This window comes from Myxine glutinosa, chromosome 3, assembly GCF_964187855.1.
Source record: "Myxine glutinosa chromosome 3, kmMyxGlut1.1, whole genome shotgun sequence".
Lineage (NCBI taxonomy): Eukaryota > Metazoa > Chordata > Myxini > Myxiniformes > Myxinidae > Myxine > Myxine glutinosa.
Window position 1 is genome coordinate 121,403,375 of NC_136263.1, and position 17,742 is coordinate 121,421,116.

Below are 17,742 nucleotides of genomic sequence, written 5' to 3' on the forward strand. Positions count from 1 at the left end.
TTTGGGTCTCACTATTTGCCATGATCTTTCCTGGGAAAACCACATTTCAAATCTGGCCTCCAAAGCCAGTCGCCGACTGGGCATCCTCCATCGTGCGAAGTCCTTCCTTGGCACACCTGAGCTCCTCACCACATACAAGGCTTTCATCCGCAGCTCTATGGAATACTGCTCTCCCCTCTGGTCTGGTGCTCCTGCCTCACACCTAGCCCGTCTTCATGCTGTTGAAACCAAAGCGTTCAGAATCATTGGAATCTCCCGCGATGAAGCTAACTCCAAGGGCCTTTCACTCACTCACCGCAGGCAGGTTGGTGGTCTTTCCTTCTTCTACCGACTCCTCTCTGGCCTTGCCCCCCCAGCCCTCTCTGGGCTCTGTCCCCCAAATATTCCTACAGGTCGCACAAGATCTGCCTGCAACCCTCTTATGGTTAAACTGCCAAAATCAAGACTTTCTGCTCACCTTCACTCCTTCATTCCTCTTTTCTCCCGCCTCTGGAACAAACTCCCTCACACTCTTCAATCCCACTCCACCCTCCAGGTCTTTAAAACAGCTGTTCACCACCATCTCTTATCCTCCCCCATCCAAAACCTTGATCTTTTCTACCCCCGCTAATTTCGGTCCCCTTGTGTTTTATACTTCTCCCACCCCCCCCCCCCCCCCTTCCCATGCCTCCTGCCCCCAAGCCCTCTCCCTCCCACACTTCTCCCTGCTCTCAAATGTTGTGGTTGTGTGCTTCCCCTTCTCTCCCCATCTTGTCTTCCGCTCCCTCTTTTTGTATATTTTGTTTGTCTGGTTGATTTGTTTGTGAAATAAATGTTAGCTCTTTCACGAGCCTCGATTCAGTATACAAAAAAAAAAAAAAAAAAATTTCATCTGGGTCGACAAAGATTTGTCCCACTTCATCCTTCAAGCAACTCACCCCCATCACATCACACCTCTCTTTCGCTATGTGCTTTGCAATCCTGAATACTGCTTTCTGACCCTCTTCCGAATCCAAGCGTTCTCCGAACATTTTCCTACATGCCTCCTGCGCCTTTGCTACCTCTTTCTTTGCAGCCTTCCTGGCTGCCTTATAACTTTCATGCTCTGCTGTTTCTGCTCCCGTACCCTTCGCCTTCTGCCACTCCTTGAACTTCTTCCTCTTCTCGTCAATCCTCTTTCCAACTTCATCATCCCACCACCATGTTTCCGAGTGCCTCGGTGGTCCTTTTGTCCATCCACATACCTCACCAACGGCTCCCAACAGACTAGCTTTCATTGACATCCAACCACTTTCAAGCTCAACCACATCATCCTCTACCCTACTCAGCCTCTCTTTGAATGCCTCCCTTACTGTCACCTCTATTCAACCTCCACACCTTCATTCTCGGTTGGGACTTCACCCGCTGAGCTCTCCTCGCACCTTTCACCCTTATGTCGCAGACAACCAAGTGGTGCTGTGAAACAGCCTCCTCCCCCGGGATCACCTTTGTGTCCCGGAGGTGCCCCCTATCTCGCCTACGCACCATCAGGTAGTCAACGGTTGTCGTCGACCCACCTGACGTGTATGTAACAAGCTTATTATCCTCTTTCTGGAACTGAGTATTACAAATCAACAAATCAGCTCCATCAGCAAACTCCAAAATCCTTTCACCTTCTCCATTTCTCACACCATATCCGTAACCCCCATGAACTCCCTCAAAACCATCCATACTCCTTCCTACATGTCCATTCAGGTCTCCTCCGACCACAACAACTTCCTCATCTTTCATGTTTTCCATCAGCTTCTCTATCGCACACCAGAACTTGTCCTTCTCTTCATCGCTTTCGACCAACCTGTGGAGCATATCCCGAGATGACGTTCACCAAGAACTTTCCAATCATCATTTTCACCATCATCAACCTATCACTCACTCTAGTCACACTCACCACACTGTCTACAAACTCCTCAGAAAACAGGACACCAACACCATTCACGCCCTCCGGGCACCCTTGCCACACAAACTTGTATTTCTGTCCCTGCCTACCCTTCACCATTCTCACACCACTTCCCTTCCATCTCGTCTCTTGCCACACAACATATGTCCACTCTTCTTCTGACCAATACTTCCACCACTTCTCCTGATCTCCCTGTCATTGTCCCTACATTCCATGTCCCAAACCTCAGAAACCGATCTCCACTTCGGGCTGCACCCTGCCCATATGTAGTTGCAATTGTCATGGTTCTCTTTTTGAGGCAATGTTTTTATGCCGGATGCCCTTCCTGACACCAACCCTCTTAGTCGTCTCTTACGACACGCAGGGATACAGTGTACCTATTCTGACCAGGGTACACACTGGGAGACGTTTAAAACATGGAAATTCTGGTGGGGGGGGGGGGGGGGAGGGCGGCGTCAGCATCACGGCTGCGGTTTAAACATATTCCAAACAGAACCATGAAAACCATGGAAAACAATCTGGGAAAAGTCTCCAAGCGAGAACGTGGATTTGAGAAAGAAGGAGCAGAGGCGGAAGAAAAACGAGATACATGGGGCGGGGCACAAGTCGAGATGAGGAGGAGAGCGAACAAGCACGTGTCCGGGAGGAGAGAAAGAATCAATATAGAGTTCTTTGTCTATCCGTTTGTCCTGTTTTTAAAAACGCCGGACAAAGGGTAAGATGCCTGCGAGAGGCAGGGGGGAGAAAAGAAAATCAAAGAAACAAGCAAATACTATGAAGGAAAGAACTTACACTCACAAAACACCGACGGGGGGGAAGGGAGCCCGGAAAGACCAGGCCGCGCACGACGCGCGAATAAAAAACGACCAAGCACACACAAATCCGCAACAACCACAAAACCAAAACTAAACAGAAACACACAACAACACACACACAACAAAACAACCAGCGGAAACCCGACAAAGACACGAATGGGAAAACACTCAAACTTCGATGCCGTGGAGAGCTTGAAGCAAGCCTCATCGCCCGAGGGACCGGAAGTCAACTGTATACAACACACCTTTTGGAGGGAGAGGTGTGTACAATAATTGATTGATTAATTGCAGAATTAAAATTTATAAATATTAATCATAAAATATTTTCTTAATCAATTGGCTAATAGCATACCTAAACCACCAGTGCTTCATCCGAAGCTGTAAGTTTTTGAAAATTAATTAAATAAGTCTTTAATCGGAAAAATTAAATAATTAATTGATTCATCAATAAATAATTCATCGATTACTTGATTAATCAATAAATCAAAATATCCTTTTTACCCACATCACTTGGTCACTGTCGTGTCCAAATATTAGCTTCCCAGCTCAAAATGTGCCTGAGATATTGCCGAGATGAGAAAAAAAGAAATAAATGATTAATAATGAAAGTAAATGAATAATAATCAGAAAATAATTAAATAATTAATAAATTGGTTAATAGAATACCTAAATCACCACCGTTTAATCTGAATCTGTAACTTCAAAAACATTTTTTTTTTCAAGTCATTAATCTAATAGTTAAATAATTAATTGATTCATTGATTAATCAATAAATCAAAAATAGCCTTTACAGCTAAATCACTTGGTCATTGTCACGTCCAAATATCAGTTTCCCAGCTCAAAAGGTGCCTGAGATAATGCCAGAAGAGAAAGGAAATGAATAAGTACTCAATTAATCGATAATAATTAACTAATCAATTAACTGATTTAACAAAAAATACCGTTTTTGACAAAGGACTTGCTCACTATTGTGCCGAAATTTCAGCTTCCTAGCTCAAAGGATGGCTGAGATATCGCCCGGACAAACAAGAAAACAAACAAACAAGAAAGAAACCGGAGTGAAAACTGTACTCCCTTTCAGCACGCGTCATTGCCGGGCCCTCTTCGGTGCCCGGCAATGACGTCATGCAGCGCTTGGAGATGGCATAGGAAAGGAGCTGTGTACAAAAAGGTAAAATGTTGATACGTACAGTGCTTGGCCAAGTTGCAGCGTGGTGCTTTTCCTGTACAGACCCAATTGCATTGAAAATGATCCACAGTCAGGTTGTCCATCAGATGTCACCCCTGAACAAATTGCCAAAGTTAAGGAAAGTTTTGTGCTCGACTACTGGGTGATGCTTTGAGGTTGTCAAAAAAAAAAATGCAGAATATATGGAAATTCACTTTTGGAATGGGAGATGTCAATGGTCTCGCCCCATCAGACGCTGCAATTGCAGATTGGTAGAATTGCTATCCACTGAAAGAATGACAGGCTGACAATGACCTGCCATTCTTTACCGGTGCAGCCCAGTTTGACAAACGTTCTGTGACTGGGAGCGAATCGTGATCATTTAACACTGGGGTTTGAATGTGCCCCTCATTCTGCGTGATCGTACAAGATCTTGGGCAGTCGTTCACTTGTTTTCCAATCTATCTCACCACTGAAGAGATCATTGCCATGGTTTGTGTAGTTTTGGAGAGAAACCTGATGATCTGCATGCCTCATAAGACAACAATTACTACTTGCTATTACTATTACGTCAAACTGATGCCTAAATTGCCTTAGGCAATTGAACAAACTGCATAAAATGCTGGCTTGTGCTATTGTCGTTCTCCATGGCATTGTGTGCCGCGTACGTCTTGTTTTATGAGCAACCATTTGAAACCAATTTTGATCACTTGCTCCACCCACTGCGGTGACTGCTTGAAAGCACGTGTTCACCTGTTGTGTATTCCATATGGTGGTTATTTGAGTTTATTGATAAAGCTTCCTCTATTCTGGTGCCCTGATAATATTTTAAGTTTTCCACCCTTTTTGTTTGATCAAATAAAGCATATACATATAATCGTATGATTCCCATTCTCCACTCATCCCACTTCCCCCCTCTGCCAAGCTCCTCCCCCCACTCCTCCCCAACCTCCCTCCATCCTTCCTTGCACATGTATATCCAATATATAGATTTGTCTTCACCTAAAGACCAATGGGGACTGTCATAGCCATATAATATGTAGACATTTTCTGTAGATGCTGAATTGAGGCAATGGGGTGTGAATTAATTTTTTTATCGATCAATCAGTCAGATTCTTACATAGAGCTTTCACTATGTATAGCATGCAAGTTTCTCCTCTATAACATGTGTAATGTATCCATTTAACCATATTGAGGCTGAGCTTTTTCGAAGTATGTTTCGACACTGGAGGGGGGGGGGGGGGTGGTGGTGGGAGAATGAAGGGGAGAGGGGAGAATGGAGGAGAGACGGGAGGAGGGGGGGGGAAGAAGGAAGGGAAAGGGGGGGAGAAGGAAGGAGGAAAAGAGGGAGGAGAAGGAGAAGGAGGAGAAGAGAGGGGAGAGAGGGAAAATGAGTGATTGGGGGATGGTGAGGGTGGTCATTTTTTGCAGAGATGGAACGTCCGATTGTCACAAATTAAGTGCGTAAATAGTCAATCTTATTAACAATATGCCTGCCTATATCATTGCATATGTTAAAGAATGTCTAGTTTTTTATTTATTATGTAATTGTTCATTGAGCAAATACGTGAATTACCTCTGTCACCGAAAGTAACATGTTTTCACTTCTGTCTGTCTGTGAGCAGGATATTTCCAAAAATTGTGGATGTATTATGACAAAATTTTGTGGAGAGGTTGGGTGTGTGACAAGGACTAATTGATTCAATTTGGTGAATATATGGATTCGGATCCAGATACTCTAATTTCTTGGCTGATTCTTCACATTGAGTGGTGGGGCTCAAAATGATAGACAACACGATATCTCAAAAAAGTTACGGACGGATTCGGATGAAACTTCGTTGATGAGTTGTGCAGGTGAAAATACCAACCCGATCATTTTTGGCTCAGGTTACGGATACAAAACGTAAACGGCTCAGCCTGGTGGAGGTATGCGCTCTACCAAGTGCCGTTCTAGTTTTGTGCATGTTTTCAAGGTCTTTGCATAAATTTGGAATCAAAATATGCCCAGGACTCCAAAGAAAAACGTCGTGATACAGTATTTTGGCAATCCATGGGTGTTATGGAGAAATTTAGAAATTACCCCTCCTACCCCCCCCCCCCCCCCCCACCCCCCTCCTCTTCCACCCCTCCCACATCCCTCCTTCCAGCCTGAATAAGGTTAAGTGCCAGCTTTTTTTTCCTGACAATTTCTGTGCACTTAGTTTCAGAATAAATTTCATTTAATTGTGGCAGACAGTTTGCCCATTTTTATACAGAATTGAGGCTCGTGTAAGAGGACTTGACAGTATGAAGGCATTGCAGTGGCACAGTTAGGCCGCAGTTTGATACAACAAGCAAGGAAATGAGCGAACAACAAAAGAAGAGGGAGATAAGGAAACCTATGAGGTAGAGCTAATGGGGATGCAAATATTGCAAGGTAGCGATGGTGGTGCACTGCTTGCCTTTGAAGCCCTGAAGGGAAGAGTGCAATTTCACTACCTCCGCCATGTAATGTTATGCAAATACCACCCCCACTTCCCCACGACTGTAGGGACTGACCGAACAGATGACTGTTCAAACTGCCTAACACCGTAGGTCAGATAGGGTGTTTGAGGAGTAATTTGATTATACTTGTGGCTGAAGTGCAGGGAAGTTGGTTTGCTTTTTCTTCTAGTTTGACTGCTTGGAATTATTTTGACATTAATTATTATTTTATGAAGGGTTCTCTTGCCCGTTACTCGCACCTACTTTCATATTGCGTTGGGGAAAAAGTTCCTTTGAAGTGTTTTAATATCTGTTGGCATAGAGTTGCAAAATTTGCTCACGGCGATTTTTTTATTTATCATTTAGCTGTTGTCAATATGCCCACATGTCTGCTCAAAATGTCCCAGTCTGCCCAAAATGGAGTTTGATACTGCTTGTGTTGAGATTTTTTTTTCATTTCTCTTTGAAGCTGTTCGTAGCACAGCAGAAAGCATGCCTGACGTGTGATGAAGGCGCTTGCCCCTCTCTGATTTGGTTTCCCCCTCTCGCTGCTCAATGACCTCTCCTCTCTTGTTGCGTGGCCCAGAGGCTTGGTAAAATGGCAGCTTTTGATGCCGCTTTGGTGGTCTGGTGACTGTATCTATCGAGCAGCAATTGAATGCCAGCCCACTGCATGGAAAAATGGCACGACCTTATCTTGTGTATGGAGCCCGTAGTATACAAAACTAGAGCTGTGAAGCCTTTAAAGTGTACATTCTGAGCAGCTGGATGAGTTGCAGCACTATGTAGCACTTCCTTTTTCTTTTCTTTTTTCTTTTCTACTATGTAGTGCTGTGTTCTTCTTCACTATGTAGCACTTCTCTTGTCTCACAACCTTCACTCCCCCAACACCTTGTCCACACCTCACATCAGCATCCCCTTATCCCAGCTGTCTTCGCTACTTTCATTTTATAATGTTGACTTCAAATGCCATTTGTTTAGAATGTGCCTTTGAGTGTCAGCTTGAAGAATTGCTTGAGCGTCAATGTTCCAATGAGTATCACACCCAATTCGATGTTTTGAAGAAATTGCTTACTTCGAAGGAACGAAGTGGAGTTGTGTAGAAAAAAATTGTGATTTTGCATTGGGGCACACATTAAAAGCACACAGAGTGGTCCATAAACCTTGGGACTCCGATTACACATGTATATAATGTTATATTACATTATATATATCTTTAACCTCTTGAGATTTTTTTTGATCGATTATGGATATTGTTGCAACCTGTTTTGCCATTTTTATTTGCAACATAAACCAACAAACTCCTGCACATAACTGACGGAAACAAAATTGTTTGTGTCGTGGCCTCTCGTGATTGCACGTACCTACCACCTCATGCTGTTCCACAATGTGTTTCGCTCTTTCACGAGCCTCGATCTTGTATACAAAAAAAAAAAAAAAATGTACTTGCTCATGTCAGTTATAATTGCTTACCTGTAAAGCAACAATGCGGAATGATTTTTGCTAGCGGGAGGTAATGAGATACATTGACCACCCTATACAAGCAAAAAACCCATGGGTTCAATGATGTGCTTGCTTACGCAATACGCATTGTTGAGATAACGGAGAATTAAGTGTGCACAACATCTGAGATATTGTAATGTGACTTCTTTCATGGAGGCTATATCCATTTTGTGGATGTAGTTCGTGGGGCGGAGGAACAAGGGGTGGAGGGAGGTGTGGAGGCTGTAAAAATGCAATTCTTAATTCGGTATCTACATTAGAGCACGAGTGTGAAAAATGTCAACATTTGATGTGCACTTTTCGGTGGCTAAAATAATTGTATTGGTGAAAAGCTTAAGCATTTGAAGCAAATTCTGACATCTGTTCGGTGTGCAATGGGCACTTCAAGCAAAAAGACCTTTATAAATATGGTTTCTGACAAATGTATGCAATTGAGGCCTGCTTTGCTGGAGCTAAATGTTTGGCAAAAAAAATTCTGTCCCATTTGGCTTAAATGGAGCACAGATGTTCCGTTGTTCCGTGATGTGCAAATTTGTCGAATGCACCGATTTTTGTGCTTTTTGTAAATGAGTAATTTGTGACTTTACCTGCGTGGCAACGTGCGCATGCAATACACAATGCATATGGTTACTCTACCGAGCCTGGTCCTTGTTCCTTTTCTTCCCCCTCCCCACCCCCACTTATTTTCTTTTTTCTTTTTTGACAGAGCTGCTCGGCACCACTCGTGGTAAAATTTGCTGACACGCTTAAAGACAAGGAGAACCGTCGACTGCAGCAACAGATCGCCCAGCAGATGCAGCAGCTGAATGCCTGGGGCAGCTTGGCCAGCATGAACACACTGGGCCCACAGTACCTGGCAGTACGTACGTGCGTGCCATAGTGCGCGTGGCGCCCTGCCTTTTTTATTGAGGGGTTTATTATATTATTTGTCTTGATGCTTGGCCTTTCTGGGGACCAGAGCTGCTTTATTAAAAACCAGTAGGATTTACGGCAGACTCGGATTGCGGTTATGACCCCTTGCATATTCACCAGGATCCTTAGAATCAATGTTAGTAGCTTTTCTTTACCGGTATCTTTATTATTTTAAAATGTCATGGCAGGCATGGAGGCTTTACTGCCTCGCATGTGACATGTCCACCGCCTTGTGCCAGCTACTGACGTGGCTTGTTTCTTTTGTGTGTCTTGTTGGTGTGATGTCCTCAGCCGGGCCTGACGTTTCGTTTCTTCCGTGCGTGTTTGTGCCGTTGAAATGTCCAGCTTTATTTGCAGCTACTGCAAGCAGCACTCACTGGGAACCTGGGTGCATTCAACAGCCTCCAGCAGATGGCAGGTGAGGTGGCCTTTATGAGGATTTCAATCGAGAGATTTATTTGCTTTCAAACACTGAACCCTGTCGTCATTTTTATTGTTTTCTCGTCTGTGCACACCAGTCTGTCAATTTATTTTTCTTTTCTTTTTGCTAAATATCTCCTATCTACTTTATTATTTTGTGCTATTGGGCTGTTGCATGCCTTTCGGTGGTTGCTCACAATGTTCCATGATCATGATGCAAGGCTTTGAGGTGAGGATGCCGCCCCACTCGCATGCCATCACCACAACGCCCAAGGAAGCTGATGTAATCTATGTTTGGTGCCCTTCGATCTTTAGATATTCTTGTGAAATCATGTCGTATGAGGTTCCTTAGAATGTTGGCATATGCTGCTGTTATCGCTTTTGGAATGCAGTGTGCATGCACACGCAATGCAACGACTTGGAGAATAAAAGGGATTAGTGTTTTTGGATGACCCACTGTGTACATTCTGCCCTTGTGTTGGATCCTGTTTACATTATAAACTATTTATTTCTTCTTTTTTCTCCCTTAATGCCACAAACAAGACAGGCTGCTTGCTTTTAGTGCTAATTCCTGTGGCCTTGCAGGCATGGCTTGTTCTCTTGTGCTAAGTCCTGCAGCCCTGCAGACACAGCTTGGTCTCGTGTTCATTTATTGTCAACGATTGTGGTGCTGCTTCAACTGTTGTAGCTCTAAGTAGTCATTTATAATAATGTGTCCATTATTTGCTGAAAAGGCCGATTTCGCGCCACTCTGTACAAAGAACGTAATGCAGAAAATAAGAGTTGAACTTGCATGCACTTCGGCTTCCAGCCTTGCTGCATTGAGAGCCACACCCCGATAAGCCAGAGCAGAGTACAGCGAAAATCACAAAGCAGGCTTCCCTGCAACCAGAAATCGACAAGAGAGGCTTCAAGTCACGAATCTTGCTGTATGCCAATTCTGGCTCTTGAAAGAGCCTCTATCTCGTATGTATGTTAAGGTACTTTTTTGTATACGTAATCAAGGCTCGTGGGAAAGCTAGTACACTCGGATCAAGGCATATCAGCAGAGGGTGGGGGCACCGACGGTGGAGTTATAGGACAAGATAGAGGGAGACTTGGACAAGCAATGGGTGTGTGGAGGAATGGGGTGGCAGGGAAAGATGGTTGGACGAGATGGATACAGAAGAAAACTCTCATGAAGGAGTGGGGGGTGGGGGGTAGTTGATGGTAGAAAAGATCATGCTTTTGCTTTAGGAATGATCTGAGGTGGTACAATTGTGAATTATACCAGTTATAAAAAAAAAACCTTGCCATCAAATCTTGAATCCTACTTTCACATATCTTGAGGGGAATTTTTATCTGTATTCAATTTACAACTTTCTTCGCAAAAATACTATTCTGGATTCTATTGGTAGCCCATATATTTGCAGCCATCTTTAACATTCAATTTTATTCGAGAAAAAATGGCTGCTTGAGGTTTGACTTTAGATTTTTTATGAAACAGCATGGCTAGTGAAAATGATTTTGTTATTGGTGCAGTCAAAATATGATTTGACCCACCACAAATTAGCAGTTTTCAAAGCCATTTTTTTTAGTCCAAATAATTGTTAGGAATACCAAAAAGTTCCAAAAAAGATCCCATTGGTAGAACTTGTCTTAATTTGCATAATTCAAAATGGCCACCGTACAAATGAGCAAATACTGTCATTGGCCATAACTTGGTATATAGAGAGAATTTCCAGATTATTTAAAGTGCTAAACATGGGTTTTTGCTCATGAGAATATAATGGAGACATCTGTGTAGTTCTCTGAAGATTGTTTCACCTATATTGTCATATAACCTTGACCATAATAAAATGTTTCACATGACATAAGCAGTCAACCTATATTTAACGCATTACAAATTTAACAGACAGCTAATTTGCATGACGATAACCCCTTCGTTGCACCAATCCAATATGGCTGCCATGTAAACACTATTTTTATTGTTCTGCACACTAGCATGATACCAAGCACTGGTGATTAGGTGAGACAAAAATCAAATGACTGGTATAATTCACAATTGTATGAGTTGCTCGTCTTGAAGCTCAGTGTAAGGTCCGTTACTGCATCTACTTTTACAATCCCCACATGAAAGGGTGCATTTGAGACCGTACTTTCAGCATGAACATGACATGGTAGTGCACAGAGTATTGCAGTTGCAGTGTATAGCATACAGAAGATGTTCAGGGGCTGGGGACCTATCAGCCATACATATGATCAGTTTTTCATTCTAAATTTCCCCGTCCCACATTTCTGAAAGTCGGTTCCTCCCTCTCCATATTTGGACATGAGGGTATACGTGCATACTATGACATTTTGATGCTCTGTATGTTGGAGGCAGAGTTTGTGTATTAACTTCAGTTGTGCTTGAGCCAACCTTATGAGGTATCGGTATCGAGTCATGTGCAGCTAGTCGAGTGATTCACCAGAGCACTGTTGTAGATCAGGTTTTCTTCTCCAGCCTGTACTGTATGGATCAGGGTTTCTCCCCAGCCCATACTATAATCAGGGCTTCGTCTCCAGCCTGGACTATATTGTCACGGTTTGCACTGCCCTTGTTGAAGATATTGGCTTGCACAAGGAAGGAGTCGTCAGATATGATATTTTCTTCAATGCATCTAGCTTCTTATGCTGAAGACCCTTGACATCATGTTGCACCCAAGAAGGGTGTGATCATGATGACCATTCCTTTTTACACTGTGACGATGTATAGGGCTGCCGAAGCAGTTTCCTTGTCTATTGGGCACAATCCTGGACAGGTTGCCACTCTGACGCAGGATACCCGAATGGCTCATTCATCCCAGCAAGCTGGTACTCAATTTGCCGACCTCCGAAGGATGACGGGCTGAGTCAACCCCCCTGGCATTAATTCAACGATCGACCAGGATTCAAACTCAGGATCCTAGGATCCCAAGCCAGCACCCTAGCCGCTAAGCCAACGCCAGGATCAAGAAGGGTATAGACAGAGAAAATGGTCACATACATCCTCTTTAAGGGATAATTTTTGCTTTGTGAATGTTCCAGCATTTTGCTGTCTGCTTTGAGTTCAGCTTAGATTCTGGATGAAAGAAGATGTTCGCCGTTGAATTAAGAGGTGTGTGATGGAGGACAATAACAAACAGACCTGTATCATCTCTCACCTAGGTGGCTTGCTTTTAATCTGCTGCTTTGATCATCACGGTCTGCATCAGTGATAAACCTGCATCACCCTTGGAATGGATGACATTGTGGCCTTCATTCTGAAGAGTCTTTGCAAGTTGATAGATGAACTGTTGCTTGTTTTTGACATTTGCGAGAAATTATTCTCTTCAGAGTACACTGCATGCTGCTTGGAAAATGAACTTCTGGACTATCGAAGTGCTTTGACCATTTAATGCGAGTTGATTTGTCTTGTTGAAGGCCCGTTTGAGTAGCCATCAAACACGATGATGGCCGATTGATAACGATTACGAACGTAAGCGGCGTAGTTCTCACATATCACTTCACAGGTCTGGCCTTTTTTCCACAGCACTCTATAAAGTAAGGCATCACCATTCAAAACTTATTGGGTAGGTGCCTGTGCTGGTACATCTTTATCATGTGGTGTCAGTGACCATAAGTCCTCCACAAATGAGGGTTTGTCGGCTTGAACTCGACTCGAATACAACAGAAGGGTATACCCAAAGTTCAGTACGAAATGTCTCTTGCACGTCTCTGCAAATGTGAAGTTTGTGACAGCTGGTCTCAGTGCGGGCCATGTGCTGCCACACCACCTCAACGAATATGGTCCACAACCATCCTCAATACATCCCTATTGCAGTGGAAGCAAATGTCAACTGAAAAGAGAAGGCCTCACTCCATAACCTGGCCACATGCAAACCCCAGACACATGATCACCTTTTTACCAGACACCTGAACGCCCCGGTACACTATCAGTGGGCCCAACCTCCCTTGCCGCCGTACACTTCACAGGATGCTACATGCTTCCTTTTTTTTGTCTTTCTTTCCCATTTTTGCATCTGTTTTCATTTTATGATACCCAATAATTTCCCCTAAATATTTGTTGGAAGCCTGTTTGTCTCTATTGACTAGCACGTGCTCTAACTTGCTGGTGCTTATTGCAAGCATGAAATATTTTTTCCTCCTTTTCACATTTTATCCAAATCTACCACAGACTTTCATTGCCTCTGGGAGTTTGAAAGACCTACTTTATATATTTTTTAATCTTCTTTTTTTTTTCCAACATGAAAAAGATTTTATAAACATTAATTGTATTTAAAAGGTGATATTTAGAGGTGTGAATAATTGATTATCCAAGCAACTTTCTCATGCTATTTAAGGGAATATATTAGTTTACTCATATAAAAGCCCATAAAAAATGACTGGTTGGCACAATTTATTTGATGGTGCAACCCCGTGAGCATGCCAAAGTCTGCAGCCTCGGCCTAGTTTCAGGTGTGCTCATATCTTTTTTATTTATCAGGCATCATGAAGTTTGAACATCATGCAGACGTAAATGAACACTCGTTTTACTCTGCGCGCATTGCACATCACGTGCAGTGAATTTCACCTCACTGTGCCTTTATTGCTATTTTTAAAAAACGATTCTGTACACTGCCCTTGAGGCTCGGTTTGCAAGCCACTGCCTACGATTCCAATAGATGAGACATAATTACTCTTTTATGGAAAATGTTTTTCGAGTTTGTTCTAACCTCAAAAAATAGACCTTAGTGAACAAACATTCATGTTAAAAGATTGGCTTATAAAACCCGACTCAAATTGGTTTCATGCAGGTTGACAGACGTCAGTACAAACACACAAACTGGCATGTGTTTTATATGGTAGATGATAGTTTTGCAAATTCAATGGAGCAATTAGATAAGATTATTGCCATTGTGGGCTGCCACGATAGTCTAAAAGTTTGCACAGTGACTTCAGAGCTGTCTAGCTTGGGTTTGAATCTTACCCCAGCTATGAACTGTCTTCCTGGTGTTTCACACGCAGGGTGGTGCATGAATGTGTGTGCCGTCCCTTGGATGGATGTTACACTGGGCACCCCATCTGCCAGCATTAGTTGATGGACGTTAAGCCGGTGAACCAATTTGCTGGTTCAGAACCAACTGTTTATTTAATCGATGCAAAACTTTCAACATAGGAGTGACTACCCTGCAGATTGACTACCCATGGAGGATTCTTTTTTTATTGATAACTGTGAGGTCATAAGTAACGTGGTATGACAGCCATATTGAATGAAAGGAAAAGGTTTGGACATCCCTGAAACTGCTCAACAACATAACATTGCCCCATGTCTGAAGGAAGCGGTCCAGTTTGGCATTTTAAATATTATTCGCCTAGAAACAAACAAAACCCATTATAATTACCCTTTAGAACCATTTAGAACCCTTTACAATTAATTACCCTTTGCAATTAAGATCATCATAGTTCACATGACCTAGCAGCCATGTTGAATTTGAGCTAAAACCTTTAAAAAAAACATCTTCTCTCAAACTGCTGAAACAATGTATCTGAAAATTTAAGTATATTATTGACTACCCATGGGAATACAAGGGTCATAATTAAAACGTCATAGGTCATGTGATCTGGCAGTCTTTATTAGTATTGGATTGAACGAAAACCTTAAAAAGAATCCTTCTCTTAAACCGTTTAAGTGATCGAAGCAAAACTTCATATATATAATCGAATGGCCATGGGGAATACAGCTTGGAATTTTTTCATATATCGGTGGTCATGTGATCTGGCAGCCATTTTTTGCCTTTAAAAAGCTGCTTCTCTCCAACTGTTCAACCAATGGATGTGAAACTTCATCTGCAGCAAGTCACCAACTTGTGTCTTGGATTCTTTCCTAAAAACTGACATTATACGAAAGGACATTATTTGGATACAACTTTTCCGTATACATAGTTAAAATGAGAGGGGTGGAGGGGGGCGCGTGTTGCCATTGAAAAATATTTGGTTACCCTAACTTAACTTGGCTTTCACTTAAGTACATATGAGACATACTTAAGTACACACTCAAATGCACTTCACTACAGGGCAAAACACATGAGGCTAGGAGAGTCTGCATTAGCAGGTGACGCGCTACTGTATTAAAAAATTTCATAAGGCGCACAACAGTAAAAGGTACTTGAAATTTTAAAAAAGACTTTATATCAGACTAGCCTGACTTAATTAAATAGACTATTGTCCCAAAATGTGTTAACGATGTTTCATTGAAGTAAATCGGAGACTTACTCCATATGATTGACTCCCCGTGGGGAATACAACTTGAAAATTACAACTTCATCGGGTCATGTGGTCTGGCAGCCATATTGTATAAAAAATAAACCTTATCAAATCAATAGAAAACTTTAAATATGTGTTTGACTACCCATGGAGAAAACAAGTTTGATACCAATGACATCATGTGTCATGTGTCCGATGAAAGTGGGGCGGCTTGAGCCTCGGCATTACTGCTCACAGTTTTAAAGCACTCGTTTACTTATTGTACACCGCCCCTACTTATTCCATCTTCAGGTGCTGCATGACGTCATCGCCGGGCTCCAAAGGCCTTCACGCACCGAAAGGGCGTTACTCAGTTTTCACTCCGTTTGGTTTGTTTTCTTTTTTGTGTGTCCAAGCGATATCTCAGCCATCATTTGAGCTAGGAAGCTGAAATTTGGCAACAATACTGAATGACTACCCATGATCCTCAACTTCACCAAAATCTAATCAATTTGTCCTTGTCACACACCCAACCTGTCCACCTAGTTTTGTCTGAATCCGTCCATAACTTTTTTGAAATATCCTGCTCACAGATAGAGACAAACAGACAGACAGGGAAAACATAACCTCCGTCCATCTTTGGTGGCCGAGGTAAAAGAGAAAAACACTAGAACATAGAACAAGTAAACGGCAACTTTGTTCGCTGTACCTTGTGCTGGAATGAAAGATATTTGCTTTAACACTTGTACTCTCAGTGGTTTTGCTTCATTGTTTAGATTTTAAAGTTAAGTGAATAAGATCTTATGTCCAAAATGATTGATTGCTTTTGCAATACAAAAGGCATGCTCGGTTTTCTTGCATGTAAACGTGTTTATTTGTATTGTCTAGCAATATTTGTCCAACATTGCCATTGTGCACTTAGCCAAATGTATGTACCGTGCACATCATCAGGCTTGAATGCAATGCAGCTGCAGAATCTGCTGACACTGGCTGCTGCAGCTTCGGCGCAATCGTCCCCCTCCGCGTCCGTTGGGAATTCCTCCCTCGGCGGTGTTTCTGGCAGCCTTGGTTCACTCGGAAGCTCTGGTAAGACTTCGAAAGGTTATCACTCTCAAGTATCCAATTCACATTACATCCCATGCCAGTGTTGGGCGTTGTCAGTCTGTAGATGACATCTGATGTTAGCCCAGTTGAGCACTTCTGTATCACCCATGTGATTTAAGGCCTCATTATTTTCCATTTGTACGTGTCCACGCTGTACAAACTATTGAACAGCATGGACACATGCAGGCAGAAAATATTATTTCGTTTTGTCTCTTTCCAGATCTAATTTCTGAGAAATTCCCCTGCAAATATTCAACCAGAAATGCACATCCAATGCAGTTTTATTACTGTATTTGCTACATTTTGGATAATGCTGAATAACGTTAACTGTTATATGAAGTGATGTGTGTATGTATGTATGTATGGATGTATATTATATTATATTGGATGTGTATGTGTACACACTCATGCAATCAACATCATTTAAGTTCTATATTTCGTATGTAGGAAAGGCAATGAATAAAGGAGAATAAGCAAAATTTCAAAATTGGGTCTCTACATTGTCAATTAATTTTACATTCAGCAATGAAGCAAAGGACACAAGAGCTGATACTCGAGTTCCCCCGCCTTTTGGATGGTATGAGGAATAGATATGTGTAATATGAAAGCTAAATCTTGAAGGTTTTTTTAAAATATCACGTACACAAGCCAACTTCCCGAGATGGTTGCCATGGCAACAGAATTCAGCCAATCGCCGTTGTGATCTATTCAGGTTAAGATAATGTCATAAGGAATATGGCATCTGCAATATGAAAGCTAAATGTTGAAAGGTTTTTTGAAATATTGTGTACACCAAAATACATGGACAGATAGATGATAGGTCGAAGGGAGCTTGTTTTATTGTTCCCTGACATTGTCGGAGGGGCCAGGGACAAAAATTTGTGGTATATGACATCATTGGGTTTCTTGTAAAATGTAAACGATTCATTCGTTCATGTGCAGTACCTCGCTACTGGTTTATCATTGCTGGGTGTGCTGCTGATGTCCCTGTCGGTTAAGGTAGGAATCTTTAATTGAACCAGGATGCTGGTGATCCCTTGAACCAGAATTGTATCCCTGCGAGGACTAAGGGTTGGCGTCAGGAAGGGCATCCGACCATAAAACATTGCCTCAAACAGGGAACCATGATTGTCATGGGGCCCGCAAGGCTAACATCCGCTCCAGCGGGGAAAATTGCCTGAAAACGATCATTCATTCATTCATTCATTCTGGTGATA

The 17,742-nt window shown here is 42.5% G+C and overlaps 1 protein-coding gene across 16 annotated transcripts in view; it reads left to right on the forward strand.

The window, feature by feature from the left end:
- Positions 1-17,742, forward strand: part of LOC137423244 (CUGBP Elav-like family member 2) — a 219,334-nt gene that overhangs the window by 187,421 nt on the left and 14,171 nt on the right. For 15 of the 16 annotated variants that reach the window (XM_078774507.1, XM_078774514.1, XM_078774510.1 and 12 more), the window contains 3 exons: positions 8,571-8,723; positions 9,122-9,194; positions 16,373-16,507. In XM_078774507.1, the coding sequence (XP_078630633.1) occupies positions 8,571-8,723; positions 9,122-9,194; positions 16,373-16,507 (361 nt within the window). The remainder of the gene's footprint in view (positions 1-8,570; positions 8,724-9,121; positions 9,195-16,372; positions 16,508-17,742) is intronic. The other variant, XM_078774513.1, reaches the window with a different exon arrangement.